The sequence below is a fragment of the Silurus meridionalis genome, chromosome 16 (genome assembly GCF_014805685.1).
Source record: "Silurus meridionalis isolate SWU-2019-XX chromosome 16, ASM1480568v1, whole genome shotgun sequence".
Lineage (NCBI taxonomy): Eukaryota > Metazoa > Chordata > Actinopteri > Siluriformes > Siluridae > Silurus > Silurus meridionalis.
Window position 1 is genome coordinate 14,015,640 of NC_060899.1, and position 23,553 is coordinate 14,039,192.

Below are 23,553 nucleotides of genomic sequence, written 5' to 3' on the forward strand. Positions count from 1 at the left end.
TGTAGCTAGAAGCCCAAATCTGGACCCTTTACTTATCGTGACAGGATGATGAGTTCTCGTAGAGTAGAGTCTGTAGAGTTACTCACAGCTCTGTGGGGGGAAGAAATTGCTGAAAAATGCTACTAATTTCTGGACTCACTGTTTCCATCTCGTACAATGACAAGCTCTTGGGATTTGCTGTTCTTTTTTTTTTTTCTATGCCCTGCCAGGTGTTTCTTGCTAGCAATTTTAGCACTCTTAATGATGGTGATATATTATTATTATATTAAAATTATATTTTGTTTGTTGTCATATGGAAATTCTGCAGATTAAAAAATATTATTAATTCAGTGCTCATATAATTTTTTAAAGGAAAAAACTAGAATACACCTAAAACAAATACCTCTTACCTGATTGATGATTGTAAATTATGCCTATAAAAGCTCAGCAAGCAGATGTGTGCAGATGTGTGGGTTCCATTGCGTCTATAGCTAAGACCCAATATATTTAAGCAGATGTGGTCAGATGTGTGTCAATGTGGTATTGGGTCTATAGGTAAAGACCCATCAGATTTAAAGCAGATGTGTGCAGATGTGTGTAGATAGGTGCCTATGTTTCATTCTTGTCAATAGCTAAAGACCTGGTAGATTTAAAGCAGATGTGTGCAGATGTGTTTCTGTTTCATTGTGACTTTATCTAAAGATGTGACAGGTTTAAAGCAGATGTGTGCAGAGGTGTGTAGATGCATGTATCTATTTTTCATTATGTCTATTGCCAAAGATCTGGTAGACCTAAAGCAGATGAGTGCAGATGTGTGTCTGTTGTATTGAGTTTATAGGTAAAGACCAGACAAATTTAAAGCAGATGTGTGCAGATGTGTGTAGATGTGTGTCTGTTTCATTGTGTGTATAGCTAAAGACCAGAGGGATTTAATGCAGATGTGTGTAGATTTGTGTGTCTGTTTTATTGTGTCTATATATAAAGACATGACAGTTTTGAACCAGGTGTTTGCAGATGTGTATATATGCATGTGTGTGTCTGTTTCATTGTGTCTATAGCTAAAGACTCAATATATTTAAAGCTGATGTGTGCAGATGTGTGTCGATGTTTCGTTTTGTCTTTAGCTAAAGACCTGGTAGATTTAAAGCAGATGTGGCAGATGTGCACTGGAGATGTACAGCTAAATTTTTAAGGGGGAAAAATTACTTTATTCATAACCAATGGTAATTCTTTGGTAGGAACACATTGTTTTGTTGGATCTGCTAATGCAAATGACTATGCTATACAATATGGCAACTACTAAAGAACATACGCAAAGGTTCACTCGACTCAAACCCTCCTAAAAACAGAAAAGAAAGTCTATACCAATATAAGCTATTTTATTAATTAAGGAACAAAATACTAAAAAGAGATTTTACCTCTGACTGTCCTGACACTGGTGGTGAATAAATCACCATAATTTACAGTTGAATAATATTAACATAACGCAACATGAAAATATACTCTAACAACATGGAATTTTGGCATGTTGATCTCTTTGTGGTTTCAAGTTAATGGTTGAACATGGATCGAGGTAGCACGCTCTACTTCTTGCCACAGTTCCCATAAAAACCGAATATAGTGTCGTCAATCCACTTGCGAAAATTTGACACGGCGGTGTAAACTCCAGGATACCTTGGATCTGCGCAACCGTTACCCCAAGACACAATCCCGTAGACACGCCCTTCGCACACCAGTGGCCCACCAGAGTCACCCTGCGAAGAGGAAAGTGTTAAAAAAACTGCATCATCAGTGCAAGGGTCAGTATTCCTAAAAACTGATATTACATATACATTTTCTATATTAATGGAAAATCTATTTTTGTTCATTAAGATTATGTACACTGGTTTTCTAGTCCACTTGAAGAATCAAAGTCCCAGACTTTGAAGATGCGTTCCGATGACAACATTGTAACTTGAACAATTTGTGAGTCGAGACATGGCCAAGCATAACCATGACTCTTAAATAATGGTGATCAGTATGGGGTAGTTTATTGTAAATAGTTAATAAATTAACAAATTATAATTGAAACACAGAAAAAAATACACGCTTGAACTAAACTCTGGTGAAAGTAAGGCATCTCAAAAGGCGGGAGATGCGTACATCCTGGCAGCGTCCCAATGTATAGTAAAATTTAAATGCTGCAAGAAAATTACTATATATATATTTTTTTTTTTTCAATTGCTATCGTCATCATTAGATTGAAAAATCACAAGTCGGAACATTGTAACTCTTGGACTACATGTATTTTATTGCTGCAAATGTGTTCGTCAGGAAACTGTTGGGTTTCTGTATGTAGAGTATTATGGATCTGTGTTTAGCTGCTGGTGAGCAGGGTGATAGGAAAGGGAAGGGGGTATGTGAGGCCCCCTGCTGGGCAAACTATTTACACCTGTCCACAATAACATTGAGAATAAAGCAAAAACAAAAGTTTTTTTAAAAAGTGAAACGATTTTTAGAATTGCCACAAAACCTAATATGGTTGGTATGAAAATTACATATCAAAGCCCTTTCAAATAAGTCATTATATACTATTTGGGTTGGGGGGGGGGGAATATAAAATCAATGCTAAACACAGTTATGAGGTATAAGTCAGGATGTGAAATCTGTAGTTGCTTTACACACTAATAAACAAAGTTTCATAGTTTCCACAATTTGGCCCTCATTAAAAATCCATATTGTGACAATTACTTAGTAATGATGTTGCAAATATGTAGCTTACACTACAAGCATCTGTTCCTCCCTCAGCGTAGCCAGCACAGATCATGTTTTCTGTGATGTTTCCATTGTAGGAGTCGGTGTTGTTGCAGTTGGCACTGGAGACAATGGGCACAGTGGCAGTGTGAAGAGATGTAGGGATACCCCCAGTGGGGCTAGTGAATCCCCAGCCTGATACACGACACACACGCCCCTCTGCCATGTTCTCCCCTTGACGGGGCAGCGGTGCAGTGCTCACATAGTCATTAACAATCACCGGAGTCTGCATCTGGATAGGAAAGAAAGAAGCAATATTTATGAAACGAGAGGGCCCTCTGCTTGTGACATCGTTCCTAAAATATCATATCTGGATTTTTAAATGTCAGATACCATTAGGTGAAACAGCATTGTTTTGAGTTACCCCTGATGGAGCAGTCTTTATCTCTGGGGTCACTTTTAATTTACTGTTATTAAAATATTAATTAATATAATTTTCAAACTAAGAACACTGAAAATCTGATGAAGTGATGGAGCTTTCGCCAGCATCAACAACTAAAACTTTTTTCTGTTGTTTGAAAGCCAGGGCAAAGTCTTTGAACAGCACATAAAGGCACTCTTGACAGACTTATGTTGATGCTTCTAGTAATTGAATCTAGACTGCCTTGAATTCAGGCCACGGCACAAAAGAACAGCAATGCATCACCACCCTTCACTCTACTGCAGAGGACATCAAGTCTTTGTGAACCAGGAAGTCAGACAGTGGATCTCCCGGAATCTGTCAAAGGATCTCTTTCTCTTTTTTTTTACAGGTCTATACAGTGGTAAAGATAAATAAAAGCTAGGAAAAAGCCAGCTAAGAGTTTCTTTAGAAAAAAGAAAGGAAAGAAAGAAGCACTTTATTTTTATCACATTTAGATTACAGCACAATGATCGCAAAGATGTTAGGAAGCTGGGGGCAGAGCACAGGGTCAGCCATGATATAACGCCCCTCATGGTGGGAGGGTTTAAGGCCTTGCCCAAGTACCCAAGAGTGGCAGCTTGGTGATCCTGGGGCTTGAACCCCTGACTTTCTGATCACTAACCCAGAGCCTTAACCACTAAAATGTACAGTAGTCTTTGCAGTTGTGGATGAATGGCTTTTGGCTGTTGGTCAGAAGGTTGTGCTTACAACCAAGTCACTTTGAATGAAAGCATCAATCAAGTGTGTTAATGTACATTTTTAAATACTTTCACAATACTTTATATATATAAAAAACGTCAGATATTTAGTTAGATTTTTTGTACTTTTAATTAGAAGCTCTAATGTTTCACTAATATTTACATTTAATTATATTAATTGTATGTATACAATGAGCAAGCCTAGGGCGATTGTGGCAAAAAGAAAAAACTCCCTTTTCTACAGCAGGATTTGCCGTTATAGGCAATTTCCATGAAACTGAAAACTAAATTACAGTCGAAAATCAATAAAATGACACTGGTTTTCATTCATTGTTTTTTTCACAAATGGTTCTAGTGCATTTTAATTCGTAGAGAACCAACCTGTCATCCCAAATATATAATTACATCAGAATTAAAGCGTTTAAACACTCTGCTTACAATATGAGTATCTGTTATGTCTGCAAAAATACCAGAAGTTTATAGGGAGTCTATAAAAATATTATACTGCCGGGACAGTAACGTTAAACTGTCTTTTATCACAGATATTATCCTGTGCTGCTTTTTTGCCAAGTACACAGTATTTATTTGGGGTGTTTTATGCTGTTTTTTTGTAGCATGTTTTTAAGGTTGTTCCTTGATTTTCTGTAAAGTTTACAGGAAAGAGAAGGCTCAGTGAAAGGTAATGACACTTTCCCATGTCTCAATGTTGTTGTTTTTTTTCAATTCAGGGAACAGAGCAGTTTCAGGTTTCACTTATTAAATGATAACATTCATATAGGCATTTACTCTGAACACTTCATTTTCGGAGCTCTAAAACCGTAGCTGTTACTCGAACAATCATATGTTTAAATAAGGATTTCTGTGATTTTATTAACAGTCAGAACTACATAGAAAATGAATCATGAACCCAAAGCCTGCAAATCTATCAATCATGAATTGGCCCAATGTGTTTCCAGCAGTCGCAGGTAATCAATTTGTATTTCCAGATGGTAATTGAAGAGAACATTGTTCAGACTCTTACCTTTATGAGCATGATGTCTGCATTGTTAGTGCTTTTGTTGTACTGCGGGTGAGGTACTAGAAGCTGTGGCGACCGGTACTGTTCTGTCCCTTCGTACACACTTACGGAATAATCTCCGGTGACAATCCTCATGTTCCCAGCACTAGATACAACACATAAAACCGATCTTTCCTCCACAGTGAAAAAATACTATAAACAAAACTGAAATATGGAATTTAATTAGCATTTCCTTCAACTACATACAGAAGGTTTAACCATTGTCTGATTAGATCGTATTTTCTGCAGTGTTATGAATATAAACCCGAATATTGCGTAATAAATCAAGCAAGCAAAGGTTAAGGCATAAAACTACAGCACCTTTTCTTTGCTCCACTTTTCCTCCTGAGATCGAATACATATTTTATTTTTTATTACAATTTTTATTACACAATATGTACAACCATATGGACAAAGGTTTGTGGACACCTGATCATAAGATTAATTTGTTTTTGATCATTCCATTCCACATTGGTTTCCTGTTTGCTGTTATAAAACCCTCCATTCCTCTGGGAAGATGATGTACTAGATTTTGGAGTGCGCTTGTGAATATTTGTCGCCACAAAGGAGTTAGTAAAGTACTGATGTAGTAAAGTGAGCAGGCTTGGGGGCACTTAGATGTTCAGTAGGGTTGAGATCGGAGCACTGGAACATTTTATTGGACTTGACTTGGAACTCCAAACCTTTCCGAAGCATAAATTGAATACAAACACATCCAAAGACATCCTATACAATTATGTGCCTTGAACATTGTGGTAACAGTTGAAAGAACCACGTATGGCTGGATTAGTCAGGTGACTTGTATCCATATAGTGTATATCCAGAGGGAATAATCAACAAGCCCTACCTTTTAATATAATCATTATAGTGTGCTGATTCATTATTACTATTTGTTGATTAATCATTTTTTATTTTATTTTAAAACTTAATCAGTTTTAGTTGTTTATTGCTACCTTGAAATGTTACATTTTTCCCTAGAACATTTTTATAATAAATTTTTTTTAATTTGTCAGTTAAAATTTTGGAAGCTGAATATAGCACAGGAAACTGAATGTACAATTTCTCTTATATTTATCTTTAATGCATTTAGTGCACTTTATTTCCAATCACAACTTGCAAAACAAGTGGCCTTAAATAATCTCCTTATAACTCTAGGTCCTCTGGTCCCTGTTTTCTTGGTTTGGTCTGTAATGTCCCATCCTTTCAGGTTTCATGTAAGTTTCCCAGTTTCTCTAGGGTGTATATTCAAGTGAAACTACACTGTAAGCTTTTTTGCTTTTGAGAAACATTTTTACAGAAGGAGATGATTTGTGTTTTTTCTTTGTTCGTTAGATTTTTTCAAAGAAACTTACCCTACGTTGCAGTGTGCTGCTGTCAGCACCCAGTACTTGTTAATCAAAGTGCCACCGCAGAAGTGCTGTCCCACGATGGTCTGGATGGACACCATGTACTTGATGGAGTAAGGTGCAGGGGCGTATCCGCCTATTATCCGGCCCTGCATCATTGTCTGACCTGAGAAAAACAGTGTGGATTCAACATCACAGTGCATTATATTCTACTGTTCCAAAAATCATGTAGCACCAAATAAAATAGACATTAAACATGTAATTTAAATAAATCTGACTTATATCTCTGACATTTATGCATAACAGTTTATAACAGTATAACAGTATGTGTCAAAATGTTGGAACATGTGGTTGGAATCAGTCAGGTGTCCCAATACTTTTGTTCATATATTATATACTATATGGACACTCCAGTTTAGTTGACTAATATAATGTGATTTAATAATATGATATTTATTAGTATCTATAATTTGTACAAAGAAAAAATAGCGTCATGATATTTATTGGCAGAATTGTTCTGATGGAAATGCCTTTGGTAAGAAACACAGGACTTGTTAGTATTAACTTTTTGAAAGCCTCAGGGGGAAAAAAGTGTACAGTCATTTATCATCACATTACCCCTCCATAGTGTTAACTCATCTATGGCTATCTACATCGCCGCCTAAGCGAGCATAAAAGGGACGAGACATGTAACTCGACCCACAGTTTCAGGTTCTGAGTGCTAATTTGGTCACATCGTAACTCAACCCTACTACACTTCCAACCGGACAATACTTGCAGTCGATGGTTCTGTGATCTTTACAAACATGATTAATAACAGTATGCAGACCATAATTTCAAATTCAAATTTTATTTGTCACGTACACATTCATAAAGAGTATGACATGTAGAGAACAGCTTTTTATAACTGTCCAACATGTGTGTGTGTGTGTGTGTGTGTGTGTGTGTGTGTGTGTGTGTGTGTGTGTGTGTGTGTGTGTTCCAGTGTGATTGTCACTAAAGTGTCCATGTGCTGGTATTAAAGTGCCACTGTTTTGTGCCAGTCCAGTGGTATTAAAGTGACTGTGTGCAATTATGCAAAAGATTTGTGCCACAAAGGAAACATGAGACAGAGAGAGACGTCCAGGTACTAGGTGGTTGGTGTTTCCTGGTTTAGACTCCGAATAGCCTGCGGGAAGAAGCTCTTCCTCATTCTCTCTGTGTTCGCCTTCAATCATCGGAAGTGCTTCCCTGAACTCAATAGAGAAAAGGGTCCATTGTTGGGATGGTTGAGGTCCTTCACAATCTTCCTGGCCCTGGTACAGCACCACGTGCTGTAGATGTCCTGCAGGTCAGGGAACTCGGTGCGGGTGGAACGTTCAGCTGACCGCACCATCCTCTGGAGGGCTCACCTGTCCTGCATGGTGCTGTTCCCTGAACTAGGAATTGATGCTACCCCTCAGGACACTCGCAATGGTGCAGGTGTAGAAAGTCCTTAGCACCTGAGAGGGTAGTTTAAAGTCCCTTATGCGCCTCAGATGGAAGAGACGCTGCCAAGCCTTCTTCACCAGGGTGTTGATGTGATAGGACCAAGACAGGTCCTGCGTGATGTGAACACCTAGGTACTCTACTCCACTCTCTCTACTGGGGTCCCGTTGATCTTGCTGAAGTCCACTATTAACTCCTTGGTCTTGCTGGCGTGCAGGAGAAGATTGTTGTTTAAATCTCCAGTAGGTAGGCAGTCTCGTCCTTGTTGGAGATCAGGCCGCGGCGAATGATGTTGGTGGAGTTAAAAGTGACAAAGTCATATGTGTACAGCAAATACAGTAGGGGGCTCAGAACACAACCATGAGGAGCTCCATATATCTTTACCTGGCTAGCCTTTGAACGTATTGACCTTGTGGCAGTGATTGGATTGCACATACATATATATATGCGTGCCTGCACACACACACACACACACACACACACACACACACACACACACACACACACACACACACACACACACACACAGGGTTGAAACTCAATTTGCAACAGAGCATCTAATGAGAGTGAAACCTCAGGGAATCTTATCACCTTTTTTGCTTCTGACCATTTCTGGAAGATTGTAAACTGCCTATTCGGAAAAAAAGATGATTGTGTCTGTGTTTGAATCTATTATTATCCAGACAATACAACAACCCGAACGGTGAATCAAATTGTTGTGCCTTCATCTTTATTGTTATTTGTTTTTTTCTTCTGTTCTCAATTCTTTTATCAGATGAGCCAATAGTTCTATCTGCAATTTGAACTAGGTATATAGTAAGACACTCATTCTAATATATTGTTTCCATAGTAACAGCTCATTCAGATGGTAAAAGTTTTTGTTAGGAGATTTACATTTAACTTTTCTTATGTACTGACATATTTTTTTTTATTTTTTCCATCACAGGATAGTCTTCAGGATGGAGTTTTTTACTATCATGAGAAACTGCAATTGATTCAGCAACTGATTGGTTGATTAAACTTGTCTTATTAACATGACCAGCGAATGACATGTCTTGGGACATTCTATAATTAAATTGACATAAAATTGATACAATTTTTGGGTAAGAGAAATAATTTACTTCAGGTTTATTAGCAGGAAATAATCTTCACACCAACCCATCAGGTGTTATTACACCTACATAAATCCCAGCCGGTCAGCTGACAAATCAGTGATGATCAGTAGAAAGAGCAGAGGTCATTTTGTGTGTTTTGTTTCGCTTATGAAACTTTTTTTTTTTTTGAAAACCTTCTTATCTTCACCCTTATCCCCACCATCAGCTGAAACCCCAGCTCCAGTTTCAGTTCATAAATAATGGTACCACATATAGAGCCGGTTCTTTACAATAATACATCTCAGACCCAAGCAAGTCTCAGTGTGCAACCTGAATAAGCCAGGGAGCTTTAAAGCCAGACAGCTAGAACAGAGCATAAATATCCCCAAATGTGCTCAGAATTTGGCAACACTTCTTCATTCTTAGCTGGGCTTTGGCATCGATACAGGGATGAGATTAGATTAGCAGCTCATAAAGAAATCACTCATACACATCATAAGGCATCTGGCTGTGAACGCATTATCTCTGGATCTGCATTTCTGCAAAATTCATGTCTCTATAATGCACACCAGCTGATTACATCTCCATAAATTATACAGTATTACACCTCAAAAGTTGCGTTGAGTAAAGAAAATAGACACAATACAAACAACATGTTCCCATATTTCCATTAGTATATTTGAAGACATTCTCGTTGATGCTGGATGAAGCTGGGTTTGAATTTTTTTTTGCCATAAATAATTTGTTTCTTTTATAATTGGGTATAAAAATCAATAAATATTAAAGCACACAAGAAAACCATTACACATACATTTATTGATTTTGAAAAATTTCTCAGGGAACGATTCTGTCAAAATAAACATTGTTTAATGTTTGGACCTTGCTTTAGGAGGGGAAAATAATAGCATTTCCTCTTTAAATAAAAAAAAGGGAAAAATTTCCAATCACGCCATGCACACTTTAGTTACAGATCAAAAGTTTCCTCAAGAACTGTCGACAGCTTTACTTACAGGTAACAGCGAGAACTTCCAGCAGGATGCAGAGCAAAAAGGTGAGCAGGTGATCCATGTTGTAAAAGGAGAGAGAGAGAAAGAGAAAGAGAGGGAGACTGAGATAGAAAAATAGGGAGAGAGAGAGGAGCCACAGGAGTCAGGCTGAACTGACGGGAAACCTTTTCCCTCCATACTCTGATTGCTCTGTGAAGGACGGCTCATTTCACTGCTCTCAGGTTTCCCAGTTCCGATTTCTGTTCCCATGGACACCTTGAAGACAGAAGGCATGAAAACAATATATAATTGAAACATAGCATCCACCTGTGACCTTTTGATTCAGGGTTTCTATTCCAATCTGGCTGACACGGATCCTAAGTTGCATCGCATTGAAAATTTAAAAGCCACTGTGATTCAGAGGGAATTATTTGGACCGTACGGAAGTATGAAGGGAATAAATGCTGATGGACAGCATGTTGATTAGCAGAGGTTGGTGATCACTGGACGTCTTGCGATGTCATTAGCTACACCTTCTGAATCGCCTTGAATGTGCAACTCTTCGATCTTACTCAACTTCCATGCAAATTCCATATGAATTCGAAAGAAAGAAATGAACAAAGAAGGTTTTTATTGTTTGCAAATTTGCAAATCAGACCACATGATGGAAAAACCCACAATAGATTTTATAAAAGTTCGTAAACCTGTAGTTCATTTCTGTCGGTGTTTATCTGAGGGGATCTCTTGCATCTTCCCTTAACACCTTCCTCAAAACCGGGTGTAGCTAATATCCACCTTTGGAGCCTGACACAGCAGCCTTCATTGGTCATTACATCTACAATATCTCTTTCTCTCACTGCCTTCGCTATTCCATGCTTCATTCCCCTGAGTGCTGACTGCAGGCAATTTTTACAGCTGACCCGCCACTCTGCTCCTGAGCTGCTACTTAGCATACACAGATTAAAGGCCCATGTTCCACATAACACATCTTTATCGACCTACTTTCTGCATTTTAGCTCGAGGTAATATTAAATATTTGCCGGAACGTTGCAATGTGATGCAAGTTTCTTTTGATTTTGTGCAATTGCTACACACTACACACAAGCCCTGCTTTGGGGATGTTTTGTTTGTTATAATGGCGTCACGAACCATGATAATATTGTGGTTATTATTAGAGTTGCAAAATTTACGAATTTTCAAAACTGGAAAATTGTCATTGGAATTAGCGGGAAAATATGGGAATTGATATTAATAAACTGGAAATCTACAGAATTGCAGGTTAGCCTCTAACAGGGAACTTAAATGTAGTTGAAAAAAAAAATCTTAGAATAATATTAGTTAAAAGTTACAAGTTTGGACACAATACTAATTTTATTAAATTGTTTGAAAAAGTCTCATGCTCATCATGCCTGCATTTATTTATTCAAAAATACAGAATAAAACAGTAATATTGTGAAATATATATTAAGAAATATAAATGTCCTACCTAATTAAATCAAAGTCGAACATTTCATTTTTTTCATTTCTGTATTATATAAAATATTGATGAACATAGTTGGAGAAATCTGATCTTGGTTTTAATATATATAATATAGTAGTGAATATAATGCAGACAAGGATACTAGTTTTTAGAAAATGAACTGATCTATCAAAATGTAACTCAAACTGTAGAATGTAGAAGCTGTGGGCTTGGTGAAAAATTAACCAGGACATGTAATGTGTTGCAAGCTGAGGCAGGACTCATATGATTTATGCTTTATTCATAGTCATAGGTAGACAGCAACAAATCGGTTAATCCATAGATCCAAGATGGGGTAAAGGAGTGAAGAGGGTAGAACCATATATAGAATTCAGATTAAATTAAGAATTGATCAGACTGAAATAAGATATAATGATGAAACCTTGAATAAACAAGGAAGAAATTAAAACATTAAAAAAATCAAGTACTAAAAACACTGAACAGGTGCACACAGTAGAGTAACACATAGGACAGAAACAAATGCAAATTTTGTTTACTCACCCCAAAAATTTACATATTAATATTTCAACCATATAGTTTTTTTTATGTACATTTGAAGCATTTTGAAGTAGTGCTATATTATTCATTACAAAGTCAATTATTTTGATCTTCTTTTTTTTAATGCATTCTTTTAAAGACACCACTGAACCAAAAAAAACAATGGCAAGACGTTTGAGTTGGAGCAACAATCAAGCTACAAATAATACAATCTCACAAGCCAAGAAGGCTAATTTGCTATGCTAATAATAATAATATCATACAAATTGCAGTTTCTGGGTCATCATGCATTATGAGTACATTTGAAAACTAGAACTATGGCAAAGGAGAGCATTTTAGTCAAGCACACATTAGCAAAGGGTACTCAAGTTATAAGGGTACTCAAGTTATAAGGGTACTCAAGTTGCACCTAAAAGGTAGTGAGATAAGATTTTCTGTCACCATGAAATCACAAATGAGGCTAATTTTTAGACCTGGACAACAACCCAAGCAGACATGAGGAAAACACACAGAACTGCATGCACACAGTAACCTGATCTCAGGATCGATCCGGAGACAGAAATCAGATGTCAGTGTTTGTGATTGTTAATGTACAAAAAACTACTCCCACGAACACATTTGTTCTCTGCGCCACTGAGAATTGTTTTACCTCTGTAACCAAAAACCCACAGCACCCAATACTGTTTCGTGACAATTGCTTCACACCCTGCTTTAGCTGTTATCTCTCCTGTGGAGAGGTTTCGCCCACAGTCAGCAGCGTGAGAGTGAAGAAAGCACCGACTTGGTAAATGGACACCAAGGGACCCCTGTGCTTTGTCATATACCAGGTCAGTCCCTGTAGTTCATACAGGGACAACACAACATGCTAACAAAAGCCATGCACAAAAGACATAGCTCTATTATAAAAGCATTATGGGAAGCTCTGGCAGACCTAGCTCCACATATCCCAAGCGCATGAATGCCGACAGTGTGAGGTGAGTCTTTAAGCTTTTTTTGTCACATATTTCTATATTTTTAAAAAAATCACATTTGATATCTTTTTGTGCAACATGATGGATCACATACTCGTAATTTTGCATCACTTACTATAATGAAACTACACTTGACCGACAAAAGCCTTCATTTGCAAATGCGTAGAGTGATAAATCAGACTGACACGGAGATATGCACAATACAAATGGACACTGGTGCCACATCTGCATGGCTGTCTTCATAATTCTTGCAATGGCACGCTTTTCTGCTCGCACGCCATTTCGATTTTATTATTATTAACTGGTGTGTTCAGCAGCAGGTGCTCGCAATATGGCTCTCGTCTGGGGGGTTGTAATCCTTGTCCTAACTATGATGAGCCGAGGTAGGTGTTTGAAATCTAAACATCTTATATAAATTGTATATCTGATTTTGAGGAAACTATGTCAAACTATGTTCATAGCTTAAAATATTTTGACTTTAAGATCTTTCGTTTATCGACATGCTCTTCATAAATGATAATAGATGATAATCAGCAGTTGGTGTCACATAAATTTGCTTTGTAATTTTAACTCTTATTAGACTCACTGACCCAAAGAATCATTGGTGGCCAAGAAGTCGTGCCTCATTCTATCAAGTACCAAGCATCTCTTCAGTATGAGAGAAATCACTATTGTGGAGGCATACTGATCCACCAGCAATGGGTGGTGTCTGCTGCCCACTGCTGGAGGCCGTAAGTACTGCAGCCATGTTTACCTTACTGTTATATTAACATTCTAGCACATAGCCATGTAGAGCAATATCATTGACAATCCCACTTTTTCAAGCAGACATTTAAACAATCCCACCAATTTATGCAGACACTCTCAAATAATCTCAACCTCTCATGCAGACCCTCTTGACCCATCCAACTTACACATGCATGCAACTTACACATGACTATTTTGACCAATCCCACCATTAATGAAGACACCATGACCAAAACCACTCACTCATACAGACTTTTTTGTCCAACCCCACTCATTCAGGCAAACACTCTTCACCAATCCCACCCACTAATGCAGACACTCTCAATCAAACCCATCCACATATACAGACGCTTTTGACCAGTCCTACCCACTCATGCAGACACTCTTGAACAATCCCACCCTGTTTGAAGACCGCAGGTTGTTTTTATACATAGTAGTTGGTATGTAATCTTTTGGATAGGAGCAATATCATACAGGTGGTTCTGAGTGCACATAATCTGGCGGCTGAGGATGGATCTGAGCAGGTGTTCAGCGTGTCCAAGATCATAGCCAACCCCACCTACAACCCGAAAACATACAACGGGGACATCATGCTCCTGAAGGTGAGCAGTGTAGTTCAGAAAGATTAAAAATCTGATTAACTTATTGCAAATCCAATGTTAACTGGTCAACATATCTTGGTACATAACAAGAGCTAAGCACTTGGGTTAGCATCGAGCTAGACATTGTGTCTCTTTATATTCCCACATCCCTCTATTCTCTAGGGTTCTGTGTCTTTTGCTTGGACCGAAATAGAAAGTGTGCTTGTGTCTTTTTTTCTTAGCTGAGCCAACCGGCTGTTCTAAATGCATACGTCCAGCCAGCTCCTCTCCCGGATAATAGCATGCCTCCACTAGATAGTGGAACCACGTGCACAGTGAGCGGCTGGGGCGTCACACGTATCTACAGCTTCTACCTGTCCTCTGTGCTCCGCTCTGTGGATGTGAATTACATCCCCAACTGCTATAACTTCTACAACTCGATGGTCAATGAGAACATGATATGTGCTGGATCTCGATTTGGAGGCAAAGACTCTTGCCAGGTAAGGCAGAACCTATTCTCCATAGCTTACCATTTTATAGAACTCACAATAACAACATTGTTTTTTATAACTAAAATAAACCATTTTAACAATCTTTAAATCACTTTGTCAGGCCCATGACACAAAATGACACATTTTCATAGCTAAAGTACAGTACAGCCCCAAGTAGTGTAGAAGATCCTAATCACAGCTGAATTTATTATAACTTATTTAATCTGATCCAAATTCATAGTTGTTTCCATAATCAAATGTGTTTCCATATAAACATGTGAATAATCATATTTTTCCACAGGGGGATTCAGGAGGACCCCTTATGTGCAATGGCCTACTGGAAGGTATCGTGTCCTGGGGGATAGGTTGTGCCAATCCTTACTACCCAGGTGTCTACACCAAAGTAAGGAATTACAACAGATGGATCACTGGGATCATCACAAGTGACAGTCAGTCCTAAAAATCAAGAAAGGGTTTAGCTTTAGACTAAAGCCCAAGTCCCAGTTATAAGGAATCCAATATGGATTGAAAAAAAAATGTAGCTGGGGATCTGTAACTGGGGGTAATATCGGTTTTGGGTGTGTATCCATATGCATAATTCATTAAGTAATTAAATCCTAGTGAGTTCTGCAGACACAGCAGTGTCTAGATTAATGATATAATGTTTAAGCACGGTTTAATTTCACCGCTCTCTCTCATATCTCATATGCATGTCATATTAAATTTGTGATCTAGGCAATTACTTTTTTTTTTTGGCTATAAAGAGGAATATTTGTAACTGATTATTGTTTATGTATCAGACGACTGTAGCATAAATAAAGGTGTTTTTCAGTGGTGGTGTTATTTTCTTTCATCTGCTCTCACTAGAGGGTCTCCACAGAGGGATCATTGTTTTGCATATTTGATTTGGCTCAGAATTTCTGGATGCCCTTCCTGACACAACCCACCAGTCTAATCTGAGCTTGGGACTGGCACAGAGTGTGCTGGCTTGTGTGACACCCCAGGCTGGGTTGGTTTCCTCCCCCTGGAATAGATTTAGGGGCCTGATGAGAAGATGAATCTTAGACAATAGACCATAAAGAAACAGTGGGTGTTTTTTTAGAGGTATTAAAGAAAAATATGATATAATGGTGGTGATTTTAATGCACGTTTACCTCATGTAAACTTCAAACCGCACACATACATTTGTTTAGTCATTTATTTGTTCATTATAATAAATTGTCCTTAAAATCACATGGAAGATCTGCCTACTCTCCATATAGCGAGGCTTGGGTCGCCATAATAGAGCTTTTTTTTTTTTTTTTTTAGATTGACTCAATGAGATCAATGAAACATTGCCAAACTAAGAAGAATTGATTTAATATAACATAAACATAGCTTTGAGGCTTTGCTGTAGGTCTGTTGATAAAGGATGCACATGTTAATCAATGCAAAAGACGGCTATTCATTCTGACTTCTAATCATTAGCATGGTGCTTTCTGAACTGAAGCTTTCAATACTTATTTTCTGTTATGATCGTTAATGATTAAACACACATCGGGCAAATCAAGGTCATCCAAGTGCTGGGTTCAGTGTGTGGAAAAAGCTGAGCAAGCAGCAGAAAATGCAACGCTGTCTCTTAATGCTTGTGAGATTTTGGATCATTTCAAAAGAATACTGGTAAAGGCAGGTTAGATATAGTTCAATTATAACAATAGTTCATTGATGCCAAAACTACTTTTTTACTACTACTATACTATACTACTATATTACTACTGCTTCTGTACAACTATTTACATTTACATTTATGACATTTAGCAGACAAAAGTGCTTTGAAGACTCACTCAATAAATAAATCAACACTTGTTTACTAGGTTGCAAACTTAGGGTACCATCAGCCTAAATCTTTTGAAAGGAATTATAGAACAACTTTACTGTTACTAATACAACTAATACACCTGTTGCTACACTAATTATCTGTTACTACTATTACTATTACTATTACTTCTTCTTTCGGCTGCTCCCATTAGGGGTCGCCACAGCGGATCATCCGTCTCCATACCCCCCTGTCCTCTACATCTGCCTCTTTTACACCAACTACCTGCATGTCTTCCCTCACCACATCCATAAACCTCCTCCTTGGACTTCCTCTTTTCCTCCTACCTGGTGGCTCCATCCTCAGCATTCTTCTACCAATATAATTCATGTCCCTCCTCTGCACATGTCCAAACCATCTCAATCTCGCCTCCCTCACCTTGTCACCAAAACACCCTACATGCGCTGTCCCTCTAATAAACTCATTTCTAATCCTGTCCATCGTCGTCACTCCCAACGAAAACCTCAACATCTTCAGCTCTGCTACCTCCAGCTCCACCTCCTGTCTTTTACTCAATGCCACTGTCTCTAAACCATACAACATCTCAGGTCTCACCACAGTCTTATAAACTTTCCCTTTCACTCTTGCAGATACTCTTCTATCACAAATCAACCTTTACTACTTTACTATTACTAATACTAATGCTGTTACTATAACTAATACTATTACTAATACTCTCTACACCTAATACTACTATTAATTCTGCCCAGAAGTGGACAAAGTACACAAATCATGAATTTGAGAGAAAGCAGAGATACACTAATATTTATATTTAATATTTATATATAATATTTTATTTATTTAATGCTATTAAACATATTTAATATTATCCATTTTCTCTTTTTTTTCACAAGTTTTTAATGTGATTTAGAAGAAGGAGGAATCTCAAAAAGCAAAGCATTGCAAAATATCCGTAGTTTATGTACAGGAAACAGAATTGAGTAATTTAACTCGTGACTTCTAGTCCAAGTTGTTCGTTCTTTTATCACGTGACTCTCATACACGCTATGCAGCCATGTATACACATATAAATAATTGGAACTATAGTCAGAGCTTGTGTTGGGGGATCTGCTTAGAAAAAAAATTAATTTCATTTTATTTCTGATCAAAGCAACGAAATGAACTAAATGACTCAAATGATTCGTTCATTTTGATGAAAGATATTTAAAGAACCGACTCACTAAAATGATCCGATCTTCCCATCACTACTATGTAACCAGTTTTGAAATGCTCGTGTTTCTTTATAATGATTGTATCCATCCTCCGCATAAGCTCCGCCCACAAAACACGTCACAATGTTTACAAACTGAAACTGGGTCTATTAATCTGCCTCGTCACTACACAGCTCACAGTTTGCTGTTTGGGCTGAGATAAGGAAGGTATACCCACATTTTGCAACAAAACACATTGAAACTCTCAAAAATTTAAAATATTACTTTTTGCAACTGTTATGAGTCTTAAACCTGTGAACATTTTATTCATGAAAGAAAACATGTCCGGAAGCTTTGAGCTGGGTTTATGTTGTGCACATTGTATGTCATGTTTTAGGTTTCTTGTGACGCGTGTTTGTTTGTTTTGTTTGTTTTTGGTCTTTGTTGACAGATCTAACACAGTGCATGAGTAACAGATAGCTGCATTCAGGATTTTATTTTTGTCATTGTTGCTGATTTATACAGGTATGTTCCACCTGGTGTGTGATCATTACTGGGTATATTGATTGTATTGCTTGCACAGGAGATGGCATATGTAAAGTTTGTTTGTATGTCCTTTTTATGATCTTAACTTTAATGCATTTTATTTGGGGAATTCGTAGTAAAATTGGTCAAAGCGAATACCTGTATGTGAAACATGGGTGCATTAACTGGCAACCAGCTGCGTCTTTTCTATTGAATGTCATGCAATTCTCAAATCAAATTGACTTAAATCGAAATGCTAAAAAATGAAGGGTTTCCCCTACAGCATTCATCAGATCTTAGTCTTCCAACTTCCACTCTACATATACATATGAAGCAGCTACCAATGCGATTCGATTTCGATTTGATTCAACACAATGTGATTTAATGCAACACAATCGATTGGAAAAAAATATGATGCTATGCTATTTAATATGGTACATATTTTCCTTCTTTTATTTCTTTGCTTCAGACAGACAGCAAATTATTAATTTGATTAAGTGTCGTCTGACTTCTAACGCATGGCCCTTTTACAAACAGGCCTTTATAGGGCAAAATAAATAAATAATTAAAACATAAAACCAGATGTTCTTTTCCTGTTCTGTTTCCAGGAAGATGCAGCTCTACCTCTGCCATGTTAATCTATATTTTATGTGACTCTCAGGACACGCCTCGGTCTACGCGGTCACTTGTCATATTTAGACTACGCTCTTGAGAAACATTTTAGTGTGGAGAAATCAATCTATATATACATTATGGGTCACAAATAATTTCTAAATAATACAAGTATAGCACATTTACCAAACATGATATGAAAAATAAATTAGTTTTCACAGATGCAAATATGTTCAAAATAATGCATCGCGATACAAATGCCAACTTGTTGCATTGCTGTTACTGCTGCTAGTATGGTAATAATATTACTAATACAACTAAAACTAATACTAGTAGTAAAACACTCATCTGTACCTTTTATTACTACAGTAGGCTGTTAATGCAATTTTTACAATACTTCTACTTTTATTAATACACTACTACTACTACAACTACTACTATAAGAATAATACTATTCACTACTTCACTACTACTATAACAAGTACAACTGCTGATATTATTATTTCTGCTGCTGCCATTACTGCTTTTATTGTTACTATTTTTACTAATATAAATAATACCAATACAACTACTACTACCATTACTTATACACTCCTCTACTAGTACTAGTACTACTACACTGCACCTACTATCACTATTTATACTACAATTATTACTGTTATTACTTCTACTACTACTACTTCTATTTTCTCAAATAAAGTGAGTTCTGTCTTTTCCCAATCTTCAGTCAGGTCAAACATTTCCAAATTTCTAGTCTATATTCCTATACACATCAGTCAATTTTTTAACCACTCACACAACTCATAATTCATTAACCGTTCAGTGATGCATCAGGATTTCAAAGCACGCATCAGTTTAATCATTGAACTGTGAAGTAGAAGATAATAGAGGAGTTCAGCAAAAAAAAGAATCCCGCACACAAATTAGAATGAGCTGCGTCCATACAATAATAAGCTCCAGTATAATGTACAGGATGTCATAATAATGAGATCTTTCACGTTGAGTACGTAACAACATAAGATCATGATTTCTGTTTAATTTTACACGATGGTGACTATAGAAAAGGTTCCTTGGCTCTGCCCAATGTATAGGGGGAGGTTTGATAAGTGATGCACAAAAAGACAAGAGTCAGGTGGCAATCTTTATTTCACATTAAAGTTAATTCAGAAAATAAATAATCTATACCACAACAAAAACATGTATGCAAAATGATTGCCTCAAAAATGATCATTTGGATGATAAACAACAAATCCTGATACACATTGCCATATATTGGAAGCTGTAATGGTCAGAAATGGCAAGATAATCCAGAGAGATGAGAAGATTAAATTAGAAAGAAATGTAAACGGGAATGGGTGGATCGCTAGGGTGTAACCGTATTACATACTGATTTGGAATAGGGATTTTTTTTTTTTTTTGGCGTGGCATTTAGCACAGTAATTATAGAAACACAATGGTTAGGAAACGAAATATGGTTATGTCTTTGCTTGAACTTGTCAGGGTTGTGCCATAGTGAAAAGCACGTACATTGTGTCACAACTTTGTCTTCGAGTCGAGACCATTTTAACGTGATCTTGTTACCTCACTGGAATGATTTTTGTGGGTTTTTTACCCTCTCACTACATTCTAGTGTCATTTCCACTTTGTATGCATTCCAGGGGAACTGGATGTGAAGTATGTGACAAGTTCGAGTTTGTATTAACATGATTTGCTTCACAGGACGTTCAGCCCCTATGTGACTTTTTCATCAACGTCTCTCTTTCTCTGCCTGTACTGTTCTGTACTGTTATATCTAATGGCGACCCACATTTCTAAGTGTCAGATGTCATTATGTAGTCATGAAACTGTTGCAACATTTTCTTAAAAAAAGTGACATTTCCATTCCTGTAATCATTACATTAGTCCTTCTGCATGCGTGCAGAGACACACACACACACACACACACACACACACACACAGATACTCATATACTATGTCCTCACTCACTAACTCACATACACACACACTTTAACACTTTCATTTGTGCTTGGAGGGAACTGGAGCAGCAGCATCATCAACCGGATACTGTTGTCAGTATAATGGATAACATCTTAAGTACAGAAGATTTAATAGCCAAGTCCCACGAAGCGAAAGACTTCGCCTACTCTCCGTACAGCAAGTTCAGAGTAGGAGCAGCTCTTCTGACACGCGATGGAACCGTCTACACAGGTAGGGAGATTATTTTACACCTAGAGGTTTAAATTTAATGAACACTGAATGGGAGATTGTAGGACGGGCGGAAATGCTTCTAGTTTTGCTAAGAATATTAAATGTACTATATCTAGAACTACATCAACCACCTAGTGCTTTACATCCTCGCCTGTATTAATACTAATGCTATTATAACTACTAGTATTACACCTATAATACTGTGTTGCTATTTCTTACATGAGCGTTTTGCATGTGATTCCCAGAAGGAAGGTTTGAACACAAAGCTACACTGTTTGATGTTAATAATCAACACAGCAGTGGTTTACATTGTGCCTCCGAACACTGTCGGTAGTTTGTGAGGCATAACACAGGGACTATTGTAGAAGGGAACAGCTGAGTGCCAGTAAAAGGGGTGGGTGGGTGGGGTGGGGTGCTTATCGTGAAAACGGCAAAGGCCACAAAGCTTAGAGAGGTTATATAATTGAGCGTTTCTACTGTACTGCAACATTTCACAGCTCGACATCGGTTCTTAGAAGAGCAGGACGTATCTGAAAACGCAGAATACGAGTGTTGAGTGTGACAGATTGCAAAGGCTTTGGTTAAGAACTAAAACCTCCATTTAGGCTTCATGTATGGGTTTAAGTGAGAAACATAAAGGGATTTAAGGAACTTAATTATTGACCAAAATCAGTTTGGTGTGGAAATATGCTTCATTACCTATGAGGCAATGAAGGATTGCTACTCGTTTATAAGAAGTTATTATCACACTGAAGTCTGTTACTGACTTGTGCATAATCTCTTTGACAAAGAAGTGTTATAAGGACTGACGTTTATAGACAATTGATCAAAAGATGTTTTGTATACATCTCATTCCACATTTAGTCCTCATTTGCTTGTATAATAACCTCCTCTCTTCTGGGAAGATGTTCCCTTAGATTGTTTCGATATTTGTGCTCATTTATTAAAAGTCAGGTGCTGATGTAGTGGAGGTGAGGACGCTTGGGGTGCAGTCAGCATTTACATTCATCCCAGAAGTGTTTAGTAGGGTTGAGTCAGAGCTCTATAGCAGGAGATCTTCCACTACAACCCAGGTATATGATACCTTCATAGACAGTGGTTTTGTGATGCTGAAACAAGTTTAAAGCATCCAAAGTCATTTTATACAATGGTGTGCTTCTAACATTGTAAACAGTTTAGTTAAGAATGAGTATATTTGGAGAGGTCAGGTGTCTTAATACTTTTGTCCAAATAGTGCATGTGAAGTGTTTATAAAATGTATATATTTTAATATAAAGATGAATCCTGTGATTATATTCTAAATGGTCACCATACTCACTAATCTCAGGTAGTAAATGAGTAATGAGTAATAATTTAACCTCTTAATGTTCTAGGCTTTAAACCAAATATTTACGGTGATAAAAAGAAATATCTTCATGGAACAGAAACCAAAACTGAAGCATATATATATATATATATATATATATATATATATATATATATATATATATACTTTATTTTAAATAAGAATGGTACTCTTAGACCCAAATACTGTATGCATTATGTCTGATCTGAAGTAAGCAAATTATAATTTTTTTAATGCTAATGTTTTGTTTTGCTTGTACTTTAAAGGGTGTAATGTAGAAAACGCTTGCCTCGCCCTTGGTATCTGCGCTGAGGTAGTCACTATCTCCAAAGCCGTGTCAGAGGGACATCGAGAGTTTAAGGCCATTGCTATAGCCAGGTTCGATTCTATAATATTGTCTTTAAGCATATTTGTAAAAGATACTTTCATTATGTTTGGGTTAAATGAATTATTATAAATGTTCTTTTTTTTTAAATAGTGATATGGCAGATAATTTCATCTCACCCTGCGGTGGCTGCAGACAGTTCATGAGGGAGGTTGGTTGTTTGTTTTTTTTGCTTCTTTTCTTTCCTTTTTAATCATGCAGTAGGATTGCTGAAATGATTTTCGTTTGTCTTGCAGTTTGGCCTGCAATGGGAAGTTTATATGTCAAAACCAGATGGCTCTTTCCTAAAGCAGACTGTGAACGACCTCCTTCCTGTTTCATTCGGTCCTGAAGACTTGCTGAAGTGAAAAGTGATTCCTTCTAAGAAGATATTTTTTCATTTTTTTCGACTGAACAAACGTGCTGGCTTTTAGGAATGAAAATGTTGATTTATATGCTATTATATTTATGAAATGTATTAATGCTGAATAAAATTGATCAGTTTTATACTTGTATCATGTGCTCATATAATGTGTTTATATTTTCTTTTGAGTACTAACAAGTCAAACAAAAAAAAAGAAGAATATATACTTTGATATCCTTATGGAAGGAGTCACCAGTGTCAGTACTTTGCAATGGCCAATACGTTTTTCCACCATGATGGGATTATCAAGAGTCTTTCTGCCTTTTTTTTTACTTTGCAGTTATATAAATAAATAAATAAAATAACTTTTAAGAGCTGCTGAAACATAAGTACTAAGTTACTATTCTACAAAGTAACTATAAATGTATATAAAAACACAATAAAACACTGAATGGTTTTTGGTGGTAACAGTAACTCGTGTCAGGCTGCATCAAAACCC

At 37.1% G+C, this 23,553-nt stretch overlaps 3 protein-coding genes across 3 annotated transcripts; 2 read left to right on the forward strand and 1 right to left on the reverse strand.

Moving 5' to 3' along the window:
* Positions 1-1,190: 1,190 nt before the first annotated feature.
* Positions 1,191-11,359, reverse strand: zmp:0000001088 (trypsin). The gene is made up of 6 exons (XM_046869859.1): positions 11,310-11,359; positions 9,848-10,099; positions 6,283-6,442; positions 4,895-5,036; positions 2,741-3,004; positions 1,191-1,733 (listed from the first exon to the last, which is right to left on the reverse strand). The coding sequence occupies exons 2-6, from the start codon at positions 9,903-9,905 to the stop codon at positions 1,563-1,565; spliced, it is 795 nt and encodes a 264-aa protein (XP_046725815.1). The 5' UTR covers positions 9,906-10,099; positions 11,310-11,359; the 3' UTR covers positions 1,191-1,562.
* Positions 11,360-13,063: 1,704 nt separating this feature from the next.
* Positions 13,064-15,375, forward strand: LOC124399134 (trypsin-3). The gene is made up of 5 exons (XM_046869861.1): positions 13,064-13,194; positions 13,392-13,542; positions 14,019-14,160; positions 14,382-14,639; positions 14,932-15,375. The coding sequence occupies exons 1-5, from the start codon at positions 13,143-13,145 to the stop codon at positions 15,088-15,090; spliced, it is 762 nt and encodes a 253-aa protein (XP_046725817.1). The 5' UTR covers positions 13,064-13,142; the 3' UTR covers positions 15,091-15,375.
* A 2,397-nt stretch (positions 15,376-17,772) lies between these two features.
* Positions 17,773-23,205, forward strand: cdaa (cytidine deaminase a). The gene is made up of 6 exons (XM_046869860.1): positions 17,773-17,864; positions 18,088-18,161; positions 20,806-20,981; positions 22,593-22,704; positions 22,805-22,862; positions 22,948-23,205. Exons 3-6 carry the CDS (start codon positions 20,852-20,854, stop codon positions 23,056-23,058), a joined length of 411 nt encoding a protein of 136 aa, XP_046725816.1. The 5' UTR covers positions 17,773-17,864; positions 18,088-18,161; positions 20,806-20,851; the 3' UTR covers positions 23,059-23,205.
* The last annotated feature ends 348 nt before the right edge of the window (positions 23,206-23,553 follow it).

Coding starts and splice junctions, on each gene's coding strand:
- zmp:0000001088 (XM_046869859.1), bottom strand. CDS start 9,905: ATGGATCACCTGCTCACCTTTTTGCTCTGCATCCTGCTGGAAGTTCTC. Junction 5,037..6,282: donor GCAGCACACTGCAACGTAGG/GTAAGTTTCTTT, acceptor TGTTGTATCTAG/TGCTGGGAACATGAGGATTG. Junction 1,734..2,740: donor GAGGAACAGATGCTTGTAGT/GTAAGCTACATA, acceptor TCCTCTTCGCAG/GGTGACTCTGGTGGGCCACT.
- cdaa (XM_046869860.1), top strand. CDS start 20,852: ATGGATAACATCTTAAGTACAGAAGATTTAATAGCCAAGTCCCACGAA. Junction 22,705..22,804: donor AAGGCCATTGCTATAGCCAG/GTTCGATTCTAT, acceptor TTTTTTAAATAG/TGATATGGCAGATAATTTCA. Junction 22,863..22,947: donor GCAGACAGTTCATGAGGGAG/GTTGGTTGTTTG, acceptor TTTGTCTTGCAG/TTTGGCCTGCAATGGGAAGT.
- LOC124399134 (XM_046869861.1), top strand. CDS start 13,143: ATGGCTCTCGTCTGGGGGGTTGTAATCCTTGTCCTAACTATGATGAGC. Junction 13,195..13,391: donor CCTAACTATGATGAGCCGAG/GTAGGTGTTTGA, acceptor AACTCTTATTAG/ACTCACTGACCCAAAGAATC. Junction 14,161..14,381: donor GGGACATCATGCTCCTGAAG/GTGAGCAGTGTA, acceptor TTTTTTTCTTAG/CTGAGCCAACCGGCTGTTCT.